This window comes from Borostomias antarcticus (genome assembly GCF_949987555.1).
Source record: "Borostomias antarcticus genome assembly, chromosome: 10".
NCBI lineage: Eukaryota > Metazoa > Chordata > Actinopteri > Stomiiformes > Stomiidae > Borostomias > Borostomias antarcticus.
In genome coordinates, this window is record NC_140243.1 from 7,258,075 (window position 1) to 7,277,587 (window position 19,513).

At 44.9% G+C, this 19,513-nt stretch overlaps 1 protein-coding gene across 5 annotated transcripts in view; it reads right to left on the bottom strand.

Moving 5' to 3' along the window:
* lpp (LIM domain containing preferred translocation partner in lipoma) overlaps positions 1–19,513 on the bottom strand; it is a 176,441-nt gene that overhangs the window by 26,870 nt on the left and 130,058 nt on the right. For all 5 annotated transcript variants that reach the window (XM_084444920.1, XM_084444922.1, XM_084444924.1 and 2 more), the window contains one exon: positions 8,259–8,364. In XM_084444920.1, the coding sequence (XP_084301046.1) occupies positions 8,259–8,364 (106 nt within the window). The remainder of the gene's footprint in view (positions 1–8,258; positions 8,365–19,513) is intronic.

Here is a 19,513-nt window from a genome sequence, read left to right on the forward strand (position 1 = left end):
TTTTGGTAGCGATCAGGCGCATGCAAGGTGCAGAAAGAGTAGGAGTCAGGACAGGCCGCAGCCTCATAAGTTTGTTATAAGCTCAGGTTGGTGAAGAAGACTCTTTAACTAGTTTGTTTGTCTCCCCAGACCTAGTATTGCCTCCCTCATCCGAGAGCTTGTGGAGGTGGCATGCTCCGGAGTTGTGTCTTAAGTCGGTGGTGTAGAGGGTGAACAGGAAAGCTGACAAGACGGTTCCTTGGGGGGCACCGGTGTTGCTTATCACCACCTCAGACAGGCAGCCCTGCAGTCGGACAAACTGTGGCCTGCCAGTGAGGTAGTCCATGATCCAGGCCACCATGTTGTGGTTTACCTGCATGGCTTTGAGCTTTTCTGCTAGCCAGAGGCAGGATGGTGTTAAATGCACTGGAAAAGTCAAAGAGCATGTGCTTCCTGGCCTTTCCAGGTGTGAGTAAGCTCTGTGGAGCAGGTAGATGGCCTGTAGTCATTGAGAACACTGAGGCATGCTTTTTTGTGTACTGGCAATATGCAGGAGGTCTTCCACAGCTGTGGCACTTTCTTCAGCCTCAGAGAGAGGTTGAATGTGTACTGGAACACTCCCACTAGTTGCCCCGCGCGTTCCTTAAGCACCTTGAGGCTGATGTTGTCCGGGACTGGTGCCTAGTTGATTTGGAGCTTTCTAAGCTCTTCCCTTACCTGGCTCTTTGTGATGAATGGACTGGTGGGGGTAGAGAGGGGCTGGGGCGGGGGCCTTGGGCGCACTCTTCTCACACCCCTTGGGGCTCAGCCACTGATGACTTTGAACCCTAGAAACACCCCTGGGCTACACTTAATTATGGGGCATAAACAAGCACTATATTGCAGGTCACAGGGTGTTTCACAGAAGAGTATAGGCCTGTCTGAATGCATTATGGCAGGAGTGCAACTGCCAGCTACTGAATCGCTAGAAGCCCCAGTTTGTGTTTCATCTCTTCATTCTCTCTTTCGATCCACCTTTAGATCCATCTACAGCGCCGCTTCAGATTGCCCTCTGTCCATGCGGCCTGGCCATGCTATGGCTCTAAGCTGCCTTGGGACGACAAATGAAATTGCTGTCACCTTTGCGCTTGCCTCTTTGCTAACCCCTCCTACCCTACGTCCTTTAATCTCCTCCCCCATTGTCAGCAAATAATGGTTTGGAGGCCAGCCTCTGCCGTGAAGCGTTACTGCTGTGGCCGTCACTCAGGGCCCTAGGGCTGCACAGGGGGGGGTTAGGTTACATTATTTTTTAGAAACAGGTTGACAGAGGTGACATGGTGGGTGCCAGGGGTGAGGAGAGAGCCAAGGGATGAGGGAATATGAAAGGAAGTGAGTGTTCTATATGTGGGTGAGGAAAAAAATGTGTGTATGTGTGTGTGGCTGTGTATGTGTGGTGTGTGTGTCTATGTTTTTGTATGCGTGAGTGTCTGTGGACATTTATTCATTACTGTGGTCAAACGCTCACTCTCAAATGAAATCTACTGTACAGTAGTAACGCAAGTACCCGGGAGGCTCAGCTGGGCTTGTATGGCAGCTGATCTTGCAAGCCTCAGTGGAGCTGTCTCAGCGAGGCAGTGTCACGGGCACCGAGCCTGGGGGGAAGGGGGAGTCACCTCACTTGAACCACCACCGAAAAGTGGCCTGCCATCGCCCGGGAGAAAGGCTGGCTCAGGAACACTCATCTGAGTAACTAGAAAGCAGCACCGAGCCCGCTCGGTCAGCTACGTTACTGGGCCAAGATAATTAGGGAACGAACTGTGTAAGAGGCCCAAAACACAGCACCATGCTGAGATAGAGTGGGAAACTACAGTAACCTCGCTGCCAAAAATAGCAGCAAACAATAATTAAGGATTCAGAACCCCGTTAACGCCGACCCATGTGACCAATTACAAGCGAGTTGATAGCATGGTTTGAAAACTGCTGTGTGCTCTCATTCATAAACTCAGCATCATAAATATGCCACTCTGAAGGTAATAAAATGCAACAGAGGGGGAACAACTATTCGTCGACCAAATGCCGTAATCAAACCTCTGCATGGTATCTTAAAATGCTTACCCTGTTCACAGAAAATGTGACTCTTAGAAAGGGTGACATGACACGATTGTGTACAAAAACAAATAACTACAAATACATATAACCACAGCTGGGTTTGGACAGAGGGAGAATGGGTCACAGCTCTTTTCACATCTTCCTGCCCATCTAACATTGCATTCACTATGTACAATTGAGTAGTGGTGTCCTGTGCTGTGCGTGTACAATGAGGGTGAATGATGCTCTGTAAGGCTGCGATAAAACAAGCTCATGAAGCTGCCAGTACACAAATATTAAGGTCTGCTGTATACTAGCTAGGGGTGCAGCGATTCAACGATTAGAATCGATGCACTGGTCCAGCTGTTTACGATGCGACTGCACCGATTAAAATTCCTCAGTGCGGTCCATATTTATTAGACATCTGGCAATATATCGATCCGCTCGTCAGGAACTGGCCAACAAAAAAACAATACAGCCATGGCAGGTAGGATTATTCATGTGGCATTTTTTGTTTCATATTTGATTATTTTTTCAACCACAAGCGTTTTCTTACCAAAAGATAAGACGGAGGCGAAGCTACCGAACAGACAGGCGGCAACATTAGGATCATTAGGATGTAAACCTCCGCACACCGCAGCGCGGATGAATTTCGCGGAGGTTTACAGCGTGAAGGGATGGTTGTCGTATGTTCGGTGAAAGTACTGTTTACAAGTTAGCTGTCGTTTGGAAATGCAGAGGCGAAAGGACCTATGGTGTTTACAGGACGACTTCAGAGCTTGGTAAGCATAAACCATGTAATTCCTGAACTTGAATTCCACATATATCATACTTTTTAGAGTTTTTCGAGTGTTCCCATAGCTAGCAACGAGCCAGGGCGCGCGCGCCAACGTTATTGACACAGAACTCTGCACAAAACAGAAATCTTTTAACCTGTACTAGTCAGATACATGCCAGGGAAGCCAGGAATAGGGCTAAACATGAAATTCAGTGTACTTATCCTTTAACGCAATACAAATGAACACAAATTAATCGCATTCATCGATTTCGTCCAGATGTAGGTGGCACAGTTTCCACATCATTGCCAGATTTAACATTATTGAAGCTATAGTATACGTTGTATGTAATACAAAAGCATATTTGCCTTCAACAAACTCGTGGAGGTGGATAATCAGACTTTACTTTGCCTTCTAAACGGAAAGTTTACTTTACAAAAACTCCCAGATGGGACCGTTAATAAGAGCGTGGTTTTGTGCAATATCTGCATGAAATAATTTGCACACCATCGGAGCAGTTCTAGCCTAACTCTCAATGCTAAACATGTTAACAGCTGTCAGCCACAGAACTGGTGGGTTTTGCTACAGTAACCAACACTTACTGAGAACAGGTTCTGAATGAACACTACCTCTGAAAAATTGACAAACTCCATTGCAAAGTAAGTGGATTGCTGTGGCCTGCAGGCCAATTTCAATGGTAGAGGACAAGGGCTTAATAGAGGCCTTTCAAATTGATCCTCCAATGCAACTTACAGGCACCGTAGTTGCAAAAATCCACCAGCTGTATGACAGAAAATACGACGAGAATGGAAGTAGCCTACTGGCGCTGACTACTTGCTCTGAGCGGGGATCACTGGACGTCGGTCAGTTATTACAATCACAAAACCACAATAATGTAATGTATTTGAATTTAAATATCATTTGGGGATTTTTGCCAGCAAAAAATGTATTATGTGATCAATTTGCAATTAATTTGATTCATTAATTACAGATCTTTAAAAAAAATTAAAAAAAATCTTATCATGGACAGTGTATCTAGATGTGTATCATATCCTCTGAGAGGGAAAGATACATCTGTATCACACACCATCGTACATTCACCCCAAGCTGAGTGCACATTAAAGTTGAGGAAGACTTGAGGAAGTCGTCAAATGTGCAAAGATCAAAAGTGAATCACTTGGAAGACTCTAATGTGGAGGGATGTACTGTACAGGTATCCAGCCATCCTCAGTCAGAGAGGTTAGACCATCCTACCTACTCCTCAGTCTATCACACACAGAGGTTAGACCATCCTACCTGCTCCTCAGTCTATCACACACAGAGGTTAGACCATCCTACCTGCTCCTCAGTCTATCACACACAGAGGTTAGACCATCCTACCTGCTCCTCAGTCTATCACACACACAGAGGTTAAACTATCTCACCCTGCTACCTGCTCCTCAGTCTACCCCACACAGAGGTTAAACTATCTCACCCTTCTACCTGCTCTTCAGTCTACCCCACACAGAGGTTAAACTATCTCACCCTTCTACCTGCTCCTCAGTCTACCCCACACAGAGGTTAAACTATCTCCCTCTGCTACCTGCTCCATAGTCTACCCCACACAGAGGTTAAACTATCTCACTCTGCTACCTGCTCCTCAATCTACCACACACAAGCATAAGCAAGTCTAAAAGCATAAAGAAAACTCCTCTGAGGCTGCTAAGGGCGACTGACTGAGTTCTATGCAAATGCATTCAACCAGAGTATCTAGGACAATGCACAAAGCTGTCTGAACGGAAACACTATTAATATATTAACTGGTGAGGGCTTTATTGTATTTTAAAGAAATACAGACGGCTGTGAGATCCCCAACTTCTCCTGACCTAATTACCTTGGTTGGTCTGCTTAGACTGGAGCTGCACTACCATTTTGCAACTCTTCCAAGATTCTTCATGAACATTTAATGCGAGGTGTCTTATAAATTATGAGGGCGGTTCCAACTGACATTATGAGGAGAAATGGTAAACCCTCCAATTTCTTCTCTCTCTCTTATCATCAAACAAAGACAAGTTCAAAACGGGAAGAGACTCTCCCGATAGTTTAGAGTTGGAAGCGAACGCGTGGCCAGCCACCATGGGTACTTCCACTGCTTTCCTTTCACTGTCTCACCAATCAAAAAACAATTTGTTTTGATAGATTGCTTAATTCTATTGTAGTACCATTTCAGTATAATACAAGGGCAAAAACACAACTCTGTCATTTACGGTCTGTAAAACAAAAAAGAGAGACTTTACAGGAGATGATTAAGTATCATCATCACCAACTGTAAATTATGCAAAACATATCGTCTTTTCAATTATTCAGCGTTGTGTCCCGGTTTTGGTCGACAGAAATGTACTGACGACAAAATAGTTTAAGTTCCTCTGAAATGCCGAGGCAACTACAGTACCCTGTGAGCTGGGAGGAAGTGTGTTATTAGCTTTCCACAAATGCAGTACACCTACGCCGAGCATAAATGGATTACATGACGGATGATGACATTTGGAGAAAAAAGCTTTGAGATTCCTCAAATGTAATCTGGAGCTCTAAATCATGACCAATCAGCTGCTGTTCAAAGAAGCTTCTATCAAAAGCAGCATTTTGACTGATATAAACCACAGTATGATTACTCACTATTTTTCAAGAAAAGTCTCAAGAGTTTTCATTAGAGGAGCAGTGTTTCAGAGGAACTTTGAAGACACTTGTGGAGGATGAAATGAAAGCTGTGGTCAATGTGGCCGAGGATTCTGTACAGCGCATGTGGCAGCTGATAAAATTAAAAAAAAGAACATACAGTACAGGACAGGACTTAGTGGGAGTCTCTGGGATGCAAACTTTGCTCCTCACATCAGAGAGCTTCTGTAAAATATAATGTTAATTCAGTCCAATTAACACCCTCTGGACCAACGGAAACCTACAATAGCTTCTTCAGATTAGAAGCTCATCAAAGAAATTAGCGACACCAATAAAACTTTGTTATGGATGAGGACGAAGCTCCAGTCCAGTGGAGAGGGAGCGGGAGATGGCAAGCCCACTCTGATTAATCTACTTAATTACTAGCCCTGGGGTAATAAGTAATGCTTGCCCTCATCACCCCCTGTTCCCCTCCCCCCCCAAAAAAGAAAGAAAGAAGAAGAAGAAGAAGGCCTTGAAATGTACTCAGATTGATCGTAATTTTAGAGCTCTTGTGGTCTGGGGGCAGTTCTCCATCACCCTGGCCGTGCGGAGCCGTATCCCTGGTGGAGAAGCGGGCAGTACTGCCCGGGGCAGCCCGGTACTGGAGAGGAGGAGGGCATGCACTTGGACTCTTCCCACCTGTAATAATGAGCCCCTATGGTGGTCAGTCACCCCGCAATTCTTCACTCCTGGCCTTCCTCTTCCTCAGTCTCTTCATTTAGTTTAACAGTTAGTCACCACAGCAGACCTGGGTCAATTACATAGATCCATTACTCAAAACAATTTGAAAATGGCTTAGGTGCGTTTGAATTGCCTCACCGACTATCCCCGACTTGTGCCGGCTACCTCGATTCACATATATGACCCATTTAACAGCCTGGTTTTACCGGCCTGGTTTTACCAGCCCCGGGCCAATGAACAGCTTTAGTTTGCAAACAGAGGCAAGTGACTGCATGCATGGTACAGTATAGAGAGTTACTCAACATGCTACACACACACACACACACACACACACACACACACACACACACACACACACACACACACAGACACACACACAGACACAGACACACACACACACACAGACACACACACACACACACACTTGTAAAGGAGGGCAGAGAGGCTTTCCGTGTCAGGCCCATGAAAATGACAACGCCATCTTGTTTAAGCCAGCAGATCCATCTGACCTGTGTCTAATGCAAACCAATTAAGGTCTTAACAAACATAGGACATACATGCGATCCCTTAATACCGGATAAATACGCTACATGTATATAAGAATAATACCAATACACATAGTTACATAGTTTGGTGCGTGTTAATGGGCTGACATAAAGCCTGTTTAAAGTGCCCGCTGGGAGCACTGAGCTGATAGTCTGGGGGGGTTTGGTGTCTAATGGGCAGAGCGGGGGGAGGGGGGTGCTGGCCGGGGACAGAGAAGGGCTTGGGGGGATTAGAGGCTGGAGAGAGGAGCAGAGCGTCAGCATCCTCTTGGGTGCTTGAATAGAGGATGTGGGAATGTCTGGGGGGGGGGGGGGGGGGGGGGTAGACATTCAAATATGAAAAATGTAAAAATGAGAAAATTCCTGTACTGTATTTCTGAATCATGTTCAGTAAGACCCTTTTGCATTTTTAATGTACATTTGTGAGGAGAAAAAGTACACATACACACACACCACATTTTTGTAAACTTCTGCAAAGTGACCAGTGCACCTGTTTCTCAAAGAAGATTCAAATAGAGAAAGGGACCGACCGCAGAGCTTCTCCACATCCCTATTTCAGAACATCCTCATTATGATCAGCAAGCCCGAAAGCAGGCTCCAACGGGAACCACAGAGGAGACAGGGATACAAACGCTTATGATGCAATTAAACATTTATGTCTGCAACAACCTTGTTATTTGGATTTCTTGGGGGGGGTTTAATACTATTGGGTTTCCCCACCTCACAAACTAACTTGTATTGTGCACGGTCACATTCAAATCCATTTCTTTTTGTTTGTGGTATAAGTTGAGATGGTACAATAGGTATCTGTGGTCTGTGTGTGTATTTGTTATGTGTATGCGTGTGTGTGTGTGTGTGTGTGTGTGTGTGTGTGTGAGTGTGTGTGTGAGTGTATGTGCTCATCCCTATATGGGTCAGAGGCTGTGACTCACAGGCTAATTTTAGCCACCTGGGCTATTCTCACCTGGACCTGTGAGTGCTGTGGAGTGCTGCTCCTTCACTGTGAGTGTCAGCGGGCGATATGGAATTCATGTGTGGACGGCTAACAGCTTCCCCATTAATCTGAGATGTATTTGTTAAGCTCAGTGACTTTACTCAAGGTTTATGTACTGTACTTGCACGGTTTTGTATTTGCACTGTTTTTGTATTGCATTTGCACTGTCATGTCCTGTCCTGCACCCTGTCCTATGTCGACTGCAACAGCGTATGCCTTAACCCTAGTCAAATTACTAGTATGTGTGAACTATATACATGGCTAATAAAACGGATCTTGAATCTTGAATAAAATGGATCTTGAAACAGTAGGAACGGTGCAATGCAGAGTGATGCAGTGCAGAGTGGGATGTGGTCACTCTCAGTATACAGTTAGTCTACTATATTTCGGCCGATGGGAAACAGTCTTACTGAAGGGATTTACTTGCCTCAAGGGCTACAGCTGGAAACCAGCTGGCTGGCTGATACTGGCACATGTAGGGTACTGGTCATCATTGTGCACAGATAGGCTCTTTCTTACCAAAGTACTCCTCAGAGGGGGGGTTGTCCATGTCAAACAGCATCTTCTTGGTCAGGCGCTCCAGCTCGTCCTCAGGGCGTGCAGTGGGGTTGCTGGGAGCAGGACCCTGGAGAAACCGAACACACACACACACACACACACACACACACACGCACACACACACAGACACACACACACACACACACACAGACACAGACACATCAAACCCCCATCAAACCCGAAGCCAGCAGCAAGTCACGAATCCCAGACTGTGGCTGTCTGTGTGTATGGTAGTGGGCCCGCAGGCTGTGCAGTGCTGCTACCTGAGTAGAAAACACATCATGACTGGGACTAATTTGGGCATTTGAAAACGATAAAAGCGAGTGAAATGGCGAGGCGTGAATTTGCCAGACATCTCAGGGGAATAAATGTTCGGCGCCTCTTCAAGGAGATGGGTGTGAAGACGAGCTACATCTGATGGATAGGGGAATGCGCTGGCGGGGACTTATCTGTAGACTTAAGGGTTGCATAACCTCTATACAGAGTTAGTTACTTCCTTTCCTTCTGACTGTCATCTTTCTGTCTTACTGTGGTTTCTCTCTCTCTCTCTCTCTCTCTCTCTCTCAGACACGGTCTGTCTGACATTCTCCGCCGGTCAATGCAGAGAGCTTTGGAACAGAGCCCCCCACCCACCCCACTCACCTCCCCCTGCCAGACTTGCCAGGCTTACAGTACTATCCCCTATCACAGGTGTGCCCCCCCCCACCCAAGGCGATGCCACGCTAAGCTGCCTGGCGCGTTCAGAACCAGTGGCTGACCCTACCGATAGCGGGGGCCGTGACCAAGTCAACTACCGCTCCATATTGGATTTCCAATACTCCCCAAAAGCCCCAGATCAGACATGACATTTGAAAGGCCGCCTAATTGTGGCCTTTGGGAGCTGGGCAAACGTTAGGGACGGGTCTGGTTTTGATCTCACTTATCCTCAGCTAACAGTCATACAGAGTCTTCGCATTTCTGTCGGTAACCCATTGATTGGATGGCTGGTTTGTGTGTTTGTTTTCTTTAGAAACATCTGATTAGAGGCTGATTGCCATTGATCCCATCCAGTTTTGACTTACTTTATTTTTTGTGTTCATTGGGTGATACTGTATTGCACTTTCAATGTAAACTTTATTTTATCCTTAAGCATAAGGTAACAGTGTATCTGAGTTCTACAGTACATATTGTACTAATTTGGTGGTTGTTGAAATTTTTCAGAACCACTACAGTATATCACATCAAAGGCAACAATTTAGTGCATATTTATAGTTTGTCTAAAGAGCATAAATAAAACATTCTCTTTTTCCTGACACATATAAAAGGCCTGGGTTGATTACTGGGTTAGTGGAAACACACGAAGATGCACGGTTTACTGGGCTCTCTGACCCCGTTTAGATTTGGTTTTAGAATGCGTTTTGGACGATTCAAAGCGGACAGCGCTAAATACAAGTGTAAACAGCCACCAAAACATTTTGTGAAACGTTTCCTCAAACCACTTGCCGAGGTGGTCTGGGACGCTAATGAAGTCTAAACGCTAATGCGCTCTTTTTCAAGTCGCAAATGACTTGTCATATCAATCAAAACAGTTGGAATTGTCCAGGCTTTCATGCACACTTTTTTCAATCTGCTCGAAGTCAAACCGACTGATTATTGATTTGTTTACATGGAACTGATTATTGATTTGTTTACATGGAACAGTTGTGCGACGCGCATGCAGGTCACTATATACTGTACGAACAGTGGTCAGCTGGACACATTTGGAGACGCATGATAGACACAGGTGTAAACGATGATGTGTCTCGCTGTCCACTTGTGATCTGATCGTCCAAAACGCATTTTAAAACCAAGTGTAAACAGGGTCATTGTCTCAAGGAATGTGTGGAACTTTATGACGCATGACTTCACTGCACCGGGCCTGGCTAAAGACTGCTGCCGGCTGATAATGGAAGGCCAGACAGCAGGACTCATTAGCTCTGAGGGATCCACACATTGGATGCACAAATCTTCCCAACATGCCAAAGAGTCCTCTGGAGACCTGCTGGGACCGGCGTCTCAGACCGCACAGTGCGTCAGACGGCCTCCCGCAGGACCGCGAGGGACACTCAGCCGCAACACAAGCGTCAGCATCCAGAAGATGAAACGGAGAATGTTTTAGAGACCCTCTGACACATTCCTTTCCCATATTCTTGAACTGAAGGCATATTTTCCATGCAGAATAGTCCTGTTCCTATTATACTGTAGGTCAAACAAGCTGGGGATCTATATAATGAGTGCATGGTTTTTGAGGAAAGCACTGAAAGTTTCAATACCTCAAACGAAGCCCTGTGCTGCTGGCAGTACCGATATATGCAGGCTTTTTCATGGAGACAGCGGGAGAAGGGTGTTCTGACATGGTTTATCTTGGCTCCACATCAAAACCACATTTGGAAAGGGGTGAAATGCTGCCATTAACAGAAACTCCCTCTCTGACTTTAAGCTTCATTTATGCCTTATCCGCTCCCTGACGGCCTGCAGCAGCATAGCGGCAGAGAGTTTAAAGCACCTTGTTAGGGAGTCTATTGTGACAGCCCGGAATCATTTTTCACATGAATAAGAGAGAGAAATTGCTTCCCTGCATGCTTTATGATTGCCTCATATTTTTTGTACAGCTTTTCAGTGGCAACAATGGAGCTTTTCAGAGATACGTGCTGGAAGACACAGGATTTTTTTTCAGTTACATTCAAGTCCAGTAAATTGTTCCGCTACACCTCAGGCGACGCCAGTGACCTTTTATTGAAGTGCTACGACCAAGATGTTTGAGTTAATAAATGTACCAATTTGGCGGTCTATACCCAGTGCTCTACATTGAGGCTTGATGTTTGAAGACCCCAGCTGTGATTCGGTGAACAGAACAAGTGGATTTTGTCCTAAGCACCCAGCAAAAACATTGTTGGCGCCCAGCTGCCTAACCCAGCCCAATACGCCTCTGATGACGGGTTTATCAAACGCACCTCTGAGCCGCGACAAACACAAGGGTGGTACCAGGACAAACACAAGGGTGGTACCAGGACAAACACAAGGGTGGTACCGGGACAAACACAAGGGTGGTACTAGGACATCAATAGAAGTCCGGAACGGTGGACCCGACAGTGTTTCAGTCATAGCTGTGCTGAGGAGTGTTGGTCTGAGAAAGAAGAAGGCATGTTGACAAAAGTCTAGGTGTTACCACTGCTTGTCCCACTAACTGAGTTTGAACCGAGCCATGCCAGCGGTGAATGTGGTGTGAATGGTATTGTGTGAGTGCATCGTATTGTGAGTCAAGCTGGAGATCATGGTGTGAAAAGGGCATTTAAAAGCTTTCTACACCTATAGTATGACTTGCTTTCAAAAACAATGGCTTGAATAAAAAATAAATATTTGCTTTGTTAAGACAGTGTTCATTTCCATACTACTGATAACCGGTTTTGAGATAACCCTAAACCATGATGTCATTTAATTTGACTATAAGGGACAGAACTGCCGTGTGAATCCCACAATACATATTTGATAAGAGTCCCAGTCATTGAGCTTATGAGATAAGAGCACCGGGGAAACAGTCCAGGACTGTTCAGGCCCTGTAGAACAGCCCTGTAAGAGTCACGCTATGCTGCAAAACACTCATTCTCAGTGTGGTACTTAGATACTGTACATGTGCTATCACACCTTATGGTTGTCTTTATTGAGTGTGGCTTAGCGTGTCTGGCATCATGATCACCAGTAGGACAAAGAGTTAATAACTCGCAGGCATATTTATCCACAGATTAAAATGATGATGGACTATAAAATGCATAATGCTCTTTAGTGTCAGTGTGTCTGCGCTCGAGCACCGGCTTTTAACTCGGTATGCGACACTCATGCTTTTTGGGCCTGAGCCGCTTGCTAACATTAATCTCAATTGTTTGATAAAGAGCATTTCTGGAAACAAGGCGGCTTATTAGAGCAATATTAATAGCAGTGAAATAGGCTGTCCCATTTGTGTGGGATCACACAGGACTGAATACTTATTGGATTGAGAGACATAAAAAAGCCTTTGTGGTCGCTCGACTAAGCGAGTGATTATGGCAGCTTAAGACACTTTGTTTTTCCAAAACAATGGTGGGATTGGCGGATCAGTCACACGGGACATTACAAGGAGGTGACTTGCGTGTGAACACGGGACATATTATCTGACATTACAGTATCCTTAACCTTTGAGGATAGGCTGAAGTGTACAGTATGTGGAGTTACACCACATAGGCATACTGTACATTCACTTCCCAACATCTATGCTGGCATTAACGCATCAATCACATCATAGTGGATAGTCTCACTGGTCCTCTCAATCTCCCATCCCATTTTCCTTTCCGTTAATCTCTGTCTGTAGTTGGCATGCAAGTTCTAGAACCCCACCCACCACAGCTGGAGAGTAGAAAGCTTATAGAGACTAGCACAGTGGCTTTCCAAGCTCGATGTAAAAGCTTGTGTTCAACAGCCACACGAGAGGCCTTTCTAGTGATGTCCCCGGGGGAGAAGCTTGACAGCACTGCTGTTGGACAGGGTCGGCGCCTCCAGTAGCCAGCAGTGCGAGAAGTAGGAGGATCTCTGGCTTTGTTACAGTACAATGCATTAGAGCAAAGCAGAAGGCTGCTCGTTGAACATCAATATAGCACAGACAAACGAAGCTCAAGCCCACTTTCTGAGGAGCGCAGAGAAAGTATACTGTACCTTCTTTCCAAACAAAATAGGTCATGCTGTTTCAGTTCCAATTAAACTGAGAGAAAATAACAGTGAAATGAGCGAGGTGCAGTAGAGCAGCCTAATACTGAGGACGGGCTGATAATTAAAAATCAAGGAATTCCATAATTGACATTTTCCACAGCCACCCGGGTGCAAATTGAATTTGTAAAAAATAAGGTTTTTTCAACTAATGCAAAAACATCTAATGCTGTATGAAGACGGCCAACGTTCCTATGTTTGTGAGGGCGTGCATGTGTAAAAAGTAGGTCATGTGTTGGGATCTGACATATCCCCCTGCAAACAGATATGTGAACATCTGAGCGCAGAGAGGGGTGTCAGAAGCAATCTTAAAAAATAAAACAACGCCGACAGAGGACTACACAAATTGTTGGGGGCGGAGACAAAAACTTATTTGGCTTCTCATTCTATACAATCACAATTACACATAGATAACACTGCATATTATGGAGGAAGCAGCAGGTCTGGCCGGTCTGGATAAGGATGGACGTAGGTCTCCTGCTGGGTCCCTCCTGCGGTAGCCCACATTTATATTTAAACACACGCGGTGAACATAATGAGGAGTCACACAGGTCGCGTCTGAAAAGTCGTCTTATTGGCGCCTGTCATTTCCCTTTTGTATTACACGGTGTCATCTGTCTCCTGTGTAATTATGTCCATAAAGCAAACTGTTGTGTGTCCTCCTCCACTTTGTCCAAACAACTACATGCAAAATAACAGGTCATTTGAATGACACATTGAAGGTTATCTTATGACCAAACACTGCCAGAGGGAACCATCTCCTCCACAGGAAACACAGGAGCTATAACCACAGAGGGATACTTCCTTGATAAAAAACATATTTCGAAAGTGCACACGTTTCTCTGTACTATACTTTGAGGTGTGTGGGGGGGTAGAGGAGATAGGAACTCTTCCATGCGGAGGGAGGGGTTGAGTAGAGGACACTGAGAAACCCAATTTGAGCTGCAACCTGCAGACGGAGGCCAAGCGGCTATGACCAGGGCAATCGGCATGATGGGGAGCAAAGAGTGACAGGCCGCAGTACCCTCTGATATCCAGCAGCGGCCTCTGTTATGCAGACATTCCTGTCCTCTCCGAGTGTCAGGTCTCTCCCTACACATCCTCCTCCATGAACATCAAGATCAATACTATGGTAATACAATATATAAGGGTTCTACTGAGAAGCCTGGAGCTGTTTAATCTTACTTTTTTTAAAATACATTACATTACTCAAAACACTTTTTTTTTTTTTGCAATCACAATGCTAGCTGTAAATTCCAAGTCTGTTGAAGATGAGGTTAAATGAAAAACAAACATGGGTAGGAATTAAAACTCTCATATTGATTGGGGTCAGAAAGGGATATTTATTTGAATAAGCCAACTCCATTAGGGCTGTTACTGATGGGACCTGAGAAAAGGTAGGTACTGCAGGTAGGTAGCCCAGTGGTTGCTAGCTCGTGCCCAGGCAGGTCCACATGAAGGCCACGAGTGATTTCCCATCAGTCGTTGCCTACTGTTATGCCACTGAGCAAAGCACTGAACCCCAAAACTAGCTCATAATTGTTGTTAAAAGTTGGCTTTGGATAAAAGTGTCTGTAGGCAAGGCAGCCCGAGGATCATAAATAGCTGTGATCAAGACCTCGAGCTGCAACAGGATCCCATCCCCAGGATCCAACTATCACTGTAAATGAGGAAAATCTCAGTGCTTCACGAGTATAAATAAAGGTTTGAAATTGAAATTGAACAGGATGTTCTGTGTTCTGCAGGGCTGTGGGCTGGCCACGTGTGGGCCGGCAAAGGTGGAGAATATAAACAAACTGCTCAGACATTTCAGATTGCCGGAGCTCATTGAGCTGCCGTGGCAGATATCGATCCAGATAGTTATTTACTGGCCCTACAGCCCCTCTCAGAGGGGCCAGGGTTGTCGGAGGGAGGAGGGGGGGGTTATTATTTATGAGAGCTGCTCTGACAAACGCTCCTGATCTACTGAGGCTCATGGCTGACAAATGAAACGGCAGTCGGGAGAAGCTCTCAGTGTTTTTGTGAGAGGAGAAACAACTCCCAATAATCCCTCCATTTTCATTCAGAGGAGAATAGGCCCTGAAACAAACTAAGAAAGACAATGTACAAACACAAAAAAGAACATACACGAGAGTGAGAGAGAGAGAGAGAGAGAGAGAGAAAGAAACTTTAGGACATCCTCCTTTCATTCCCTGACCCACATAATCCAGTCAGATTGGCACAGTGACCTTTACTCTGAGAAACATCCAGTAACCAGAGCCTCTACCACCGTTAACCAGCATTCCAGCGCAAGAACATGGGCTCAGGCACAGCAGTTACTACCCAATTATAGCTCATAGCCATGCAATGTCAACAAATCAAATTCAGTGCTGTAACAACGTGTGACTGCATGAGCTGCAATGAAGTTACGATCAGTAAAGCTATGATGTTGTCAGTGAACACCGAGGTGTGACAAGGTGTGAGTTCCTCCACCAGCCATGTCTGCAAATAGATGTGATTTTCCCCAATTCTGCAAGATCATTCAGGAGCCCAGAATAAGCGATTGTCACAACTTGTGAGACAGTGCCACTTTTGCTCAAAATTGAATTAGGCCCGGGAGAGCAGAACTGGGCAGAGTCGTTGGTGATACCCTGGTTTGAGTGGTTGGTGATCCCGGGGTTTGAGTGGTTGGTGATACCGGGGTTTGAGTGGTTGGTGATACCGGGGTTTGAGTGGTTGGTGATCCCGGGGTTTGAGTGGTTGGTGATACCGGGGTTTGAGTGGTTGGTGATAACGGGGTTTGAGTGGTTGGTGATACCGGGGTTTGAGTGGTTGGTGATACCGGGGTTTGAGTGGTTGGTGATACCCTGGTTCGAGTGGTTGGTGATACCGGGGTTTGAGTGGTTGGTGATCCCGGGGTTTGAGTGGTTGGTGATAACGGGGTTTGAGTGGTTGGTGATAACGGGGTTTAAGAGTACAGTACAAGCTTGGCGCTTTTTCACCAGCGGGATATTGAACACATTGAAAGGAATGCATTAAAAGGACTTGCACCAAAGAATTTCACTGACTTGCACACTGTAGAGGAGATGTGACAATAAACTAAGTTGAACTTGAATGTCTAGCAGTGCTAACATTACATAGCTCTCCCATGCACTCACTGCTGTCAACAAGAGGCTATTTTTCTGAAAGCTTCACAAAAAGCTGCACCATTTGGGCCGCCATTTCCCTCCATTTTATTCTGCTCAGCCTTCAACCACAAGTGGGTTTATCGCAAACTAATTAAAGTCTACTTCAACTATACTGTAACTTGGCTGAATGTTGGTTGGTGAGTTCAAGTTTAAGACCCATCATTATTGACGTCAGACATCCAAGGTAACAGGAGTATCAAACGCTGTTATGATGATTCGTACAGGTCTGTGAGTATGGACAGGCTGCCCTAAATCCTCTCTTGAGGACTGAACACACATGTTCACTTCACCCCATGCCTGTACTGCAGCTTTTTGTGCTTTATCTCAAGAGAACAAGAGACTGAACGAGAGACCAATAGTCCATAGTATTGTTCTTGTCTACAGTGAATAGGCCTGAGGAGAGTTTGTTGTCAGGGGTGCAGTATGACGGTCTTCAGATTATTGTGTCCACATGTTTTGACCTATGACCTGTTCCATGTTGACAGTTTTTTGTTGAATGACAGATGGGACAAATGATTGGTCGTTAAGCTAGTATTCACTGACATTTTCCTTTACAGTACTGTGTCAGATCACAAGAATCAACCTCAAATGTTCCAGATGAGAAATGTGTAAAACATGACTATAATAACTAACATAACGTTCTGAATTTACTTTCCATTAGGCAAGGTTACTGCTTCAAAAATGTGTGTCTGGGAGATAAGAATTTAATTAGATGTCAACATGCCTTGCGCACCTCTTTGATAGCAGATAATCATGTCATCACAACTTCTGTGTGGGCTTTCATTCAGTCAATTGTGGAACAATATTATTCCATTCTCAGCGTCAGCTCTGTCCCTGTTGTCATGCTTTAAAAACTATTCATAGATACATCTCAGATTACCCGAACTGAGAATAATATTATGACGGTAAAATGTAAAATAAAGATAAAACCTTTTTCATGTCAGTGGGGGATAAGCTTGCGTATGTCAGCCCCCTGATGAAATTAGATGTTTATTATTTTACCGTTACATGTAAGAAGGAGAGGGGTGCCAAGGTGGACATCGTTTTTTCAGTCATTTTACAGTATTTGCTGTAACCAAACTGGAACAGGTAAAACATTATTCTGATAGATCGCGAGCCCAGCATCAATAAACCATCCACAGATTGTCAGCTTCATGTATCACTATGCTTGTTCATCTCAGTTTACAGTTGGTCTACCCAGGATAAATATTGTTGTTTGTGCATTTAACGATAAGACACTGCTTAGATGAAGTGCCTGAAGGGCCCAAGGCAGTTTCTGAGAGCCTGGAACTCCAGTCATACTACCAGTGAGCCTAATGTAGCCATTGGAGTGAAAAAGCTCAAATGAAAAACTCTGGCCAAAGCAGATGTGAAGTATGTGGATGGTCTGCCAATCAGCGTAATGGCCTGTCGCTTTTCTGAGACAAATGGGTTGGGTGAGGAGGTCACTGGAGGACACTGACTTGTCTCTCCACTGGTAAGCTGTCAGCAACAACCGCATAGGTTTTTAGGCTATTTTACCACTGACTGCAGTAACTACAGTACTAAAGAAAAAAATACTGATTTTCACAATGTCATCCTATGTCTGAGGCAGGGCTCTTGATAAAGCAGAGTACTACTGAGGGGTTATACTAGAAAAAACATCCAAAACATGTTGGATAATTGCTGCACCTCAATCAACATATCAATCAACTAGTACGTTATTAGAACCTGCGCGGTCTTAATGTTCGAGTACTGGTTAGTCTTCCCATTGCTCAGCAGCACTGCTGTAAGAATGACCCCTAACCTTGTGAATGCAATCCGGGTGATAGGCCTATGTGAGATATGTGTGGAGTCAGGAGCTATGTGAGTACATGATCCAAATGTCTCCATGATAACATGACCAGCTGTGTAGCCTGCAGCAGACATACTCTGGCCTCTCACTTTTAGTAGCATCCTGTAACCCTGCACTAAGGGATGAATGCTATCAAGGTAACAGATATAGCTGGGGTTGCTAAGTTCAGACCGAGGTCAACTTGCATCTTCACAGCCCTACACAGGCCCTGAGTTGAAGGGCACCCAAGGTAAATCCATGGTAGGTTGTATGTTATGTATGTTGCATTAGCGAAGGTGCTATGAATTAGTGATATGGCAAGCTCTTCCTAATCCAAGGAAGAGTCCCACATCAGGTCAAAAACATAATAGAGGCTATTCTGGGCAGCTGCTGACAAGACCCTATGTTAATATTCGTGTGTAGGTCAGTTGACACAACTTGAGGGGTGAAGAGAGACATGTCAGAAATGTGAACACGAGTGTCTGACAGCTGAAACCACCATTGACCTTGTACAGGGCTTTAGCCGCCTGCAGGGATTGAGCAGTTCAAAATAATCCCCCCTGTCAAATGTCACTCAAGCTCAAGAAATAACAGAAGTCATCATCCAGCTTAGCCTTCCTCCAATTTCGGGAAAGACGGAGAGACTTGTGGAAATTGTTACATTAACCGGCAGCCATGAAATCTGTTAATTTTTTTTCTACAATAGAGATCAAACGCTTGCTGGCAGATTTGGGTAATTAAGTGTCCTTGAGCCCTGTTGATGTGAAAAGCTCTTCATACACCTTCACATCTGAAGAAGAGCCAATGGGGGGACAGGAGCTGGGCAGCCCAAGCCAATCAGGACCAGCCTCGATGATGGCATTTGGGCCCATGAGTCGATTTCAGACGTCTTATAACACTGCCCTTAGATGAATACCCTTAATTATGTGAAATGATCTCCTTAATAAAGTCCTCAATCAAAAGCACAGGCCCCCTATAGAGTGGTTCTCAGCTGATACATCAACATATGATTAACTGGCACAATTTGACATAATTATGAGCAATATATGGACCGGCCTAGTGTTTTGGTTTACTTACTGTACACAACAGATTAACAGAGGCATAACCTTTTATTAAGTAGATGTAGCACTGTGCGTGTGTAAGGTTATGAAAATGTCATGACATCGGGTCAGCCTGATTGACAGTGATAAAGGCATAGTGACAGGTTTTCTGGCGTTTATACTGTATTTCTGTTCTATTTTGGCATTAGGGTGTAAGTGCACTGCAATAAAGAGTCTCAAATAAACAGAAAAACAGATTAATGCTAAAATGGTGGACTAACAACTGTTTAGGGTTGTACGTAAAAACATTTGGGTAGGGCCAAGTGTGAGGTGTCGCTCAGTTTTCCATCTGGTTGGAAGAGTGTGTATAAATCTACAGTTTAAGAGATGTGGGAGGATGGCTCCCAGCTCCCACTTGGTGTTGATATATGCTTAGCAAGG